The sequence below is a fragment of the Carlito syrichta genome, unplaced genomic scaffold, assembly GCF_000164805.1.
Source record: "Carlito syrichta isolate Samal-C Ts95f unplaced genomic scaffold, Tarsius_syrichta-2.0.1 Scaffold304575, whole genome shotgun sequence".
NCBI classification, from domain to species: Eukaryota; Metazoa; Chordata; class Mammalia; order Primates; family Tarsiidae; genus Carlito; species Carlito syrichta.
The window spans coordinates 58,821-68,425 of record NW_007248671.1 but is presented as its reverse complement, the minus strand read 5'-3'; the positions used below and the strand labels follow the sequence as shown (position 1 = coordinate 68,425).

Here is a 9,605-nt window from a genome sequence, read left to right as displayed (position 1 = left end):
TAAGTTAATATGTAACTTAAATATTACTTCAAAGTCAGTACATATGTATATATATGCAGATCTACTAAATATTATAAGTAGAAAACTTAAGCAATTTTTCCAATTTGGACTTCTCACTTGTAAAATAGAAGCCTGACTTTGTGTAGAACAGCCTCATTTGGGTTACACAGGGAGGCATACTCCCAGAGTAAGCTCATGCTGGTCTCCACACTCTGCATGGTGCCTTTATTCTTGAATGCTGAAGAATGTTTACTGCTCTGTTGAATGCAAGAAGCAGCTCTGTTGAAGTCCAGTCTTAGACAAGATCACACATATGTAAGCTCATGTAGCTCTGTGTTTTTGTGTTTTAGGTAGGTGGGCTCCATGACAAAAATCAATCCTCCTATAAATCACCCGTTCTGGTTATGATGCTCTGAGTTACAATAAGTCTGAACCTTTGCTGTCTATGGATCTGCTCTGAACCTATAGCCTGCTTATGGGGGAAGGTGAGTTACTGCATACTATCTTTTGTTTGCTTCTTTGTTTGTTTATCAGGAATGCTTATAACAAAGTCAGACTCACTCTTGAAAAATGAACTGTGTTTGAAGTAGTGCAATATGTATTTTACCCACTTCAGTCCATGGTGTGCCCTCAGGCTCTCCAGTATATGACTTCGGGAAATTGAGGCTTCCCGTTTTTGTTGGCTGTGAACTGGCTATGGCTGGACACCCCTGGAACCCATTCCTGCCCAGGTGGCTTTCTCAAACAGGCTTTCCACCTCCCTGGAGCCAATCCTTGAGAACCCAGGGAGACAGGGAAAGTGCAGTGGAGCCAGCCCTGGAGAACCCAGGGAGACAGGGAAAGCACAGGTTTCAGGAATGAGGGGCAAGAAGATTGTGCAGGGACTCTGGGGATAGTCTTGGGATGTTTAGAAAGAGTGAGTCATGAGAGCCTGGGGCCAGGGTAGCATCAGAAATGGGAGCATCAGTGCCTGCGGCTTAAGTGGTTGCCATGAACTTCTATTATGCAACTGCAGGAAAGTTGCTTGAATGGGCAGTAGTATTCAGAGATTTTAATACACCCCTCCAAGAAAGAGATTTTAATACACCCCTCCAAGAAATGGGCCAAAAAAATCTGGAGCATTAATGTCTTAAACAATGCAATAAATAAGTTTAAGCTTTTAGGAATATTTTGAGCTCCCTATGTTACTTTCTAAGCATACAGAGAACATTTACAAAGCTAAGATGTGTCTGGGCCTCAGTGAAATCTGACTATTTGCAACACATCATGTAGAAAGCATAAGGCCATTACACTGGACGTTAATAATAAAGGAGTAACTTTGATAAATAATATGTTATAAAAATACTTGTGTTAGAAATAAAATCATAAGAGAAATAAAAGAATTTTAGGGATACATGATTATAAAGCAGCACATGTCTAAACTAATGTGACAAGGTTAAATCTGTGCTTAGAAGGACAATTTGTAGCTATAAATACCTGTGTTAAGAACATGAAAAATTTAAAATGCCAAGATAAACTAGTCCAAGAGACTGAAAAAAGAGCAAGGGAACAAACCCAGGAACCAAGAAATAATAAAGGAAAGGGCAGAAATAGAGAATACAGAAAAACCTAGAGAAGATTCACATAGTTAAAAGCTGTTAGTTTTTTGTTTGTTTCTGAGTCGTTAGACTTAGGATAAAACTGAGTAAAGAAAGTGGAAGGATGATACTGGTGACAATCAGTGGAATAAAAAATAAGAAGTAATTATAGATAGAACCAAGAGAAAAATTCAGAGCATTGTGAAAGGCCATGTGCTAACACATTTGAAAACTTAGCTGAAATTGATAACTTCCTAGGAAAACATAAAAAGTCAAAATAGACTCCAGGAGAAATGGAGAGATTGAACAGGCCAATAAATACCAAATGCATTTAAATGACAATTGAAGACTTCCATTCAAAAGAAAGTTCTCACACACATAGTTTTGTGAATGAATTATGCCTAACTTTAAGGAACACTTGATTTATAATTTACACAGTTTGTTCCAGAAAATAGAGAATAAAATCTCCCTGGCACTTTATATCATGCAAATATAATCTTGACTTGGGGATCATATAATTTTAGGGGAAAAAAAGAAAGAATAATCCCATTTTTTTAGTAACTATACTTCAAAATTTAATTTTAAATATTAATTTACCAATTTCAGAGGTGTATTTAAAACAAATCTAAATAAAACATTGTGATCTAATAGACCCTATCACAAGATTTCAAGGTTGTTTCAACATGAGAACAAGCAAATCACTACTTTAATGGGTTGGTAGAAGAAAATGATATGATTAACTCAGTTAATGCAGATTACTTGATGGGGTTTAATACCTGTTAATGGCAAGAGCTCGCAAAAAACCAGTTACAGAAGAGAACTTTCTAAACTTGGTAAAGGGCATATACAAAACACTTTCACAAGCATTGCACTTAATAGAGAACATTAGATGCATGCACATCAAGGTTAGAAGTGAAGCAAGGTTACCAATCCCACTACTTTTGTTTTACATAACACTAGAGGTCTTTCTCAATAAATGAGGAAAACTAAAGAAATAAGAGTCAGTTTTTGAAAGAAAGAAATAAAACAGGATATATTCTAGAAGAGCCAAGAGAGTGAAAACCTATTAGAACTAATAAAATAATTTAGCAGATTTTCAGGATGCAAGATCAGGATTTTTAAAAATAGTCTTTTTCTGTACCAACAATAACCAAACAAAATATAATTTTTTAAATGTCATGCTGTTCATAATGGCATCAAAACTTGTAAAGTATCCAGAAGTTAATCTACGTTAGAATGCACAAGAACTCTATGGTCAAAACTTAACACTCTGATAAAGGACTCAGAAGATAACATGAATAAAGGGAAGAGCAATTTCATGTTTTGTTTAGATAACACTAATAATGTAAATGTGGCTGGTTTCCTCAATTTGTAAATAAAATGTGATTTCAAATCAAGATTCCAGGTGGATTTTGAAGAACTCAATAAGCATTTCAAATTCACATGAAAATCTAAAGGTTACTAAAGATCTGAGAAAAGAGATGTCAACACTGAAGAAGGAAAGCAAAACTAGAGGGCCTGACTTTCCAGAGGGTAGAATATACTACAAAGTTATAGTTATAAAACCAGTATGCTGTTTGCATAAAATCGCACAGAATGGACTCCAGATGGATTAAAGACCTAAATGTGAAAGGTAAAAGCCATAAAGTTAATGGGGGAAAAGTGTAAGATGATTCCTTTATTGCCTACAGGCAGAAAAGGAATTTTCAAATAAAACCTCAAAGAGCAAAAATTAGCTAGACTATGACAAATTAAAAACTTCAAAGAAGGCTGCCGTGGATAAAGTTAATGAAAAATGAGAGAATGGAGAAGATATATGTGAAGTCTGAAACCAATAAGGCATCAATATCTAGAACATACATTGAAATCCTTTAAGTAAACCAGAAAATACATGACCCATACAAAGTTGTCCATGTCCTAATCCCTGGAACTTGTGATTGTGTTTTCTTGTATGTCCAGGGAGGCTTAAGGTTGCAGATGACATTAAAGTTGCTATCAATTTGGCCTCTAGATGAGGAAATATTCCTTGATTATCTTATGGGCTCTATGTAATTACAAGGGTCATTGAGGCACTATTCACAGCAGCCAAGACATGGAACTAACCAAAGTGTCCATCAACTGATGAATGAATAAAGGAAATGAGCTTGGAATACTATTTGGCCATAAAGCAGAATTAATCCTATCATTTGTGACAACATGGATAAACCTGGAAGACATTGTACCAAGTGAAATAAGCTAGGCACAGAAAGACAAACACTACATGTTCTCACTCAGATGTGACATCTAAAAAAGTAGATCTAATAGAAGTAGAAAAATAATGCTTACCAGAGACTAGGAAGGTGAGGAAGGGGAAAGGTTGGTCTACAAGAACACAATTACAGTTAGAGAGAAAGAATATGTTCTGGCGTTCTGTTAACAATGGAGTGGCTATAGCCAATAATGTATTGTATATTTTAAGATAGCTGAAAGAGAGGATTTTGAATGTTGTCATCACAAAGAAATGATAAATGTTTAAAGTGGCAGATATGCTAATTACCCTGATTTGATCATTATACAATGTATACATGTATTAAAACATCACTCTGTAACCCATATGTCCAATTATTATGTGTCAATTATGAATAAAATAAAGCTTAAAAAAAGATAAGCTGCTGACTTTGAAGGTAGAGGAAGGAGCTACAAGACAAGGAATGCAGTGGCCTCTAGATCCTGGAAAAAAACAAGAAAAAATTTCTCCTAAAGCCTGCAGGACAAACATAGTCCTGTAGACACCTTGATTTTAGTCCAGCAAGACCTGTTTTAGACTTTTGACTTCCAGGAATATGAGGTAATTTGTGATGTTTTAAAGCATTAAATTTGTGGTAATTTGTAATATCAGCAATAGGGAACTCATAACTTTTTGAAGAAAATGGGCAAAAGATTTGAGAGACAATTTACAGAAAAGGAAAAACAAAAGGCTAATGAAGAGATATTCAAATTTATTTCTAGTCAGAATAATGTGAAATGAAGCACTGTTATAGCACTTTATGTTGATTAGACCAGTACAAATTATCCCGCTGGATTTGTGCCAAGTGTTGGTGGGAGCACACAGGCATGGAGCACTCACGTGCTGCTGGCCAAAGGGGCACAGGTTGGTGCATCCTCTCCAGATCCTGGGACTAAGGAGTGAATGTGTCATGTGACAGCACTGCTGCATCTCTGTGGTGAAATTCCCACTGGGTCATGGAGACAGATACAGCACTCTCCTTGTCATGCTCTGTAGATGTCAGGGTAGGAGTTGACCTCAGAGTCCACTCCTGGAAGAGTGAAAATCTAAGTGTGATGGCAGCATGCCTCAGAGTCACAGGGATCCAAGGACGGGGAAGCACGCTGGACCATAAAGGCAGAGGACTAGGCTAAAGACCCAAGGAGTACTAGTGATGTTAAACCAGTCTGCTTATATTAGGACAACACATGCATAGAAAATGAAATACATGTAAGTTTTGCAAGAACATACCATAATAAGAGTCACACATGAAGTATTTGAGAACGGTTTCCTATTAGGTGGTAGTGGCAAGTTGTGGTTGTTAGAGTTACTAAGAGAATAAGGAGTGAATACCTGTGGCACAGAAGTGACCTCACAGGAAGCAATAGTGCTGATGGATCATACATGGAATATAAGGTACTCTGCATCAGCCCTCAGTGCATGAGATTAAGAAGAAAAAAAGATTTTTTAAAAAGTAAAGATGGAAACAAAATAAGAAACATTGACAGCATATGTTTCACAGCTCAGTTAAGCTCAAGAGGCTGTGCGATTTGTTCAGTGCAAGAACCAGCTTATAGACTTGAAAAACTCTAACACGACTCCTCCTGCCCTGCTCTGTGTCTGTGTTAAGCGTCCACAAATCTTTTTTTAATTTTAATTTTTAATTAGTGGTAAAAAATACAAAACATAGAATTTTACTATCCTAATCATTTTTAAGCATACAATTCAGTGTCGTTAGGCACATCTACATTGTTGTGCAACCACTGCCACCAGCCATATCCAGAACTTTTTCTTCTTACAAAACTTGAACTCTGTCCTCATTAAACACTAACTCCACATCCCCTCCTCCCCTGTCCCTAATACCCACCATTCTACAATATGTCTCTATGAATCTGATTATTCTAGGTACCTTATAAAAGTGGAATTACACAACATTTGTCTTTTGTGTCTGGCTTATTTCACATAGCATAATGTCCTCAAGGCTCATCCATATTGTAGCAAGTGTCAGAATTTCCTTCATTTTTAAAGCTGAATAATAGTCCACTGTATGTATAGATCACAGCCATCAGTAGATGCCGGAATTGCTCCTACCTCTTAACCATTGTGAATAATACTGTTATGAATATAGGTATACAGGTATGTCTTTGAAGACTTGCTCTCAATTTGGGGGTATAGACCCAGAACTGGAATTTCTGCGTCATATGGTAATTCTGTTTTTAATTTTTTGAGGAACCACCATACTATTTTCCACAGCAGCTGTATCATTTTACATTCCCACTAGCAGTGGACAAGAGTTTTCATTTCTGCACATCCTCACCAACGCCTGTTAGTTTTGTTTGTTTTTGGATCTTAGCTATCCTAATGGTTGTGTCAGGTAATTGTCTCATTGTTTTGATTTGCATTTTCCCTAATGATTAGTAGTGTTGATCCTCTTTTCATGTGCTTGTTGCCCATTGTTATGTCATTTTTGTAGAAGTGTCTATTCAAGTCCTTTGCCCATTTCTTAATTTTTTTTTTTTGAGTTGGAGTCTCACTCCATCACCCAGGCTGGAGTGTGATGGCATGCTCACAGCCCCTCCAGCGTCGACCCTCTGGGCTCCAGCGGTCCTTCCACCTCAGCCTTCCAAGTAGCCAGAACTATAGGCATGCACTACTGTGCCTGGCTAATTTTTTATTTTATTGTAGAGACAAGTTCTCACCAGTTACCCGGGCTGGTCTTGAACCTGCGGGCTCAGACAATCCGCTCGCCTCGGCCTGTCAAAGTGCTGGGATTACATTCTGAGCCACCAAGCCCAGCCTCTTAATTTTTAAATTCAGTTTTGTTGTTGAGTTGTAGCAGTTTTTAATATAATCTGGATTAACTTCTTATCAGACTGATTTGGAAAATTTTTCTTCCATTCCATAGGTTTCCTTTTCACTTTCTTGGTTGTGTCCTTTGATGCGCAAAAGTTTTAAACTTTGATGTAGTCTATTTTTTACTCTTGTTGCTTGTGCTTTTTGGTATCATATCCAGAAATTATTACCAAATCCAACATCGTGAATCTTCCATTTTATGTTCTATTCTAGGAGTTTTGTAGTCTTAACTGTTTCAGTCTTTGATACATTTTGAGTTAATTTTTGTAAATGGTGTTAGGTAAGAGTCCAAATCCATTCTTTTGCAGAATCCAATTTTTGCAGCACCATTTGTTGAAAAGAGTGTCCTTTCCCCATTGAATGGTCTTGACACTCTTGTCAAAAATCATTTGAACATATATGTGGGGACTTATTTCTGGGCTCTCTATTCCATTGGTCTATATGTCTGTTTTTATGCATTTACAAACACTGTTTTGGTTACTGTAGCTGTGTACTAAGTTTTGAAGTTAGGAAATGTGAGTCTTCCAGTTTTGTTCTTTTTTAAGATTCTTTTGGCTATTTGGGCTCCCTTGAGATTTCATACTTTAGAATTGAATATTTTAGACTTTTAGGGTGGATTTGCTATCTCCGCAAGAAATGTCATTGGGATTTTGATAGGGATTGCATTAAATCTGTAGATTGATTTTTTGTGCTATTAACATCTTAACAGTATTAAATCTTCCATTTCATGAACACAGGTGTATTTCAATTTATTTGTATCCCCTGTTAATTTCTTTTAGCAACATTTTATATTTTTCAGTGTACACATATCTTTTACCTCCTTGGTTAGATTTATTACTAAGTATTGCTTTTTTATGCAATTGTAAATAGAATTGCTTCCTTAATTTCCCTTTTGTATTATTCATCGTTAGTCACAAATTCTTTCTGATGAGATGAATCATGGAAGTGACAGCTGGATTTCAGCTCTGGTTAGGGTGGGGTGAGCACACTGCATTTCTCTGTCCCATGGAATGCAGGACTCTGAAAAGTCAGTAACAGCAAGGGTATTCTCCTCCTGCAATGTCTCCAGCCTGGAGTGTCTGCAGTTTCTGCAACCTGAAACCTGGAAGCTGGCACAGAACTAACTGGGAGCTCCAGAAGGAGCCTCTAGGAATAGCTTGGGGAGCAGGAAAGGGTTCCCATGCTTAGGGCACTAAGGGCACATCCTGAGTTCTCTATCTTCTCTCACACCCACAGTGGCAATGGTGATGCCAGGAATGGGCACAGCAGGGCCCACAGGGCCTAACACAGAGCAAAGAGCCTTCCTCTCCAGAGAGGGCAGCATGCTCAGGAAGTGAAGTGAACCCAGTACCCTCCCTCTCTGTGCCTTCCTATGGCTGATCCCAGAGAGGTGTGCCCAGGAAGTGGGTGGCAGCATGGGATAATGACTACAGAGCTTCCTGAGTGTAGGAGTGTAAAGAAGTAGCCCAGGAACTGAGAGGTGCTGGGAGCCAAGGTGAGTCATAAGCCTGGGAAAGCCCTTGGTGGAGGGCTCTCACCCCTGAGCTTCACATACTCATATGCTCCAAATGACCTGCCATAGACTTTGAGAGTCACATCATGGGGTAGATGCTGCCCAGCTCCCAGACCATGCCTAGTATAGAGCGGTCACTCATGAAAGGTATAGAGAGCACCTCAAAGGCTTTGAAACCACCCATTGGAAACCACATGCTGAGCCTGTTACACCGAAGCCTGAACCTCCCAGGCTGTCTGCCTCCCTAGGCTGGGGAGTGAATACTCTCCATGGGAGTTAACCAAACCCAGAGTTGCCTCCTACCCAGCCAGTCTGGGTGGGTGCCAGAGGCCTGTGCCACTTGGGTCAAGAGCATGCATCTTTCTGCCTGGAATCCTCTGCTTGATGATCTGAGAGCTGGACTCTGCATGGGTGCGGTACACCCACATAAGTAATGGGCAGAGTACAGGGGGCAGAAAACTCCACAGAGAGGAGGTACCCCTCACAGAACCAGTGCCTGCTCGTGGCCACAGATCTTGGGAGCTGTGGTACTGTTTCCCTGCCCTCTGGGACCTGGAACCCTGGACATGGGGGGAGGGAAACAGGGCTGCCCACCAGGGCTGGCTTCCAGTATTCATAGGGGTGTTATGTGGGGTGGTGGGTCCAAGGGCAGGCATGTGGGCTCACTCAGAGCCAGGCCCAGACTTCCTCCTACCCCATCCTCTCCATTTACTCCATTCCCATGCTGCCCACACTGCTCCTCAGACCCATACTGCACCTACCTCAGGATTTCTGACTGTTCCCAAGGGATCCTCACAGACCTCTCCAAGTCCCCTTTTCAGTGAGTTATTCTGACACGCCAGGTGAAACCCAAACCCAGCCCTGTCACCTTCCACCACTCCTGCTGCTCATCTGATCATTTTGTCTGTGTTTCCATCCATGGGAAGCAAACTCTGTGGGGACAAAGAATGCCCAGCATCAGCAGGTGCCCAGCAGGGGACAGCAGGGCAGAGTGGGCAGGTGGCAGAGCAGGCCAGTGAGTCATCGGCACCAGGCTGGAAAGGATTCATGAGAGGGTGCTGCATTTGTGGGATCCCTAGCATGGCTCTGCATCAGAGGGGGATGAGTGTGTTCCACACGCTCCCCTACCTTCTGCATCAGATGGCGGCCCTTGGGACTCCCACTGGCTGTCAGCTTTGCCCTGGCCTCCTTCCTCTGCCCAAGAAAGACTGGTCCCCACAGGTGACATCTCACCTGCTGTAAAAATCACATGGATTCCTGGCATCCAGTCCTGCAACCATCTCCACCCTGCGAGTGCATCCCTTTAGGTGTCGCTGTCCCTATGCAAGGTGCCAGGGCCTGTTTCAGTGCAGCACAGGCCCTCGGGAGTCCTGCTAAGTTAGCAGGCAGGAGTGGCTGCACCTGTGTCCTCCCACAG

At 40.5% G+C, this 9,605-nt stretch overlaps 1 protein-coding gene across 1 annotated transcript in view; it reads left to right on the top strand.

Moving 5' to 3' along the window:
* Positions 1 to 230: 230 nt before the first annotated feature.
* LOC103262652 (poly(rC)-binding protein 3) overlaps positions 231 to 9,605 on the top strand; it is a gene marked incomplete at its 3' end in the record, with an annotated part of 63,361 nt that continues 53,986 nt past the window's right edge. The window contains exons 1-2 of the mRNA XM_008060293.2: positions 231 to 266; positions 351 to 485. Of these exons, the coding sequence (XP_008058484.1) occupies positions 476 to 485 (10 nt within the window). The remainder of the gene's footprint in view (positions 267 to 350; positions 486 to 9,605) is intronic.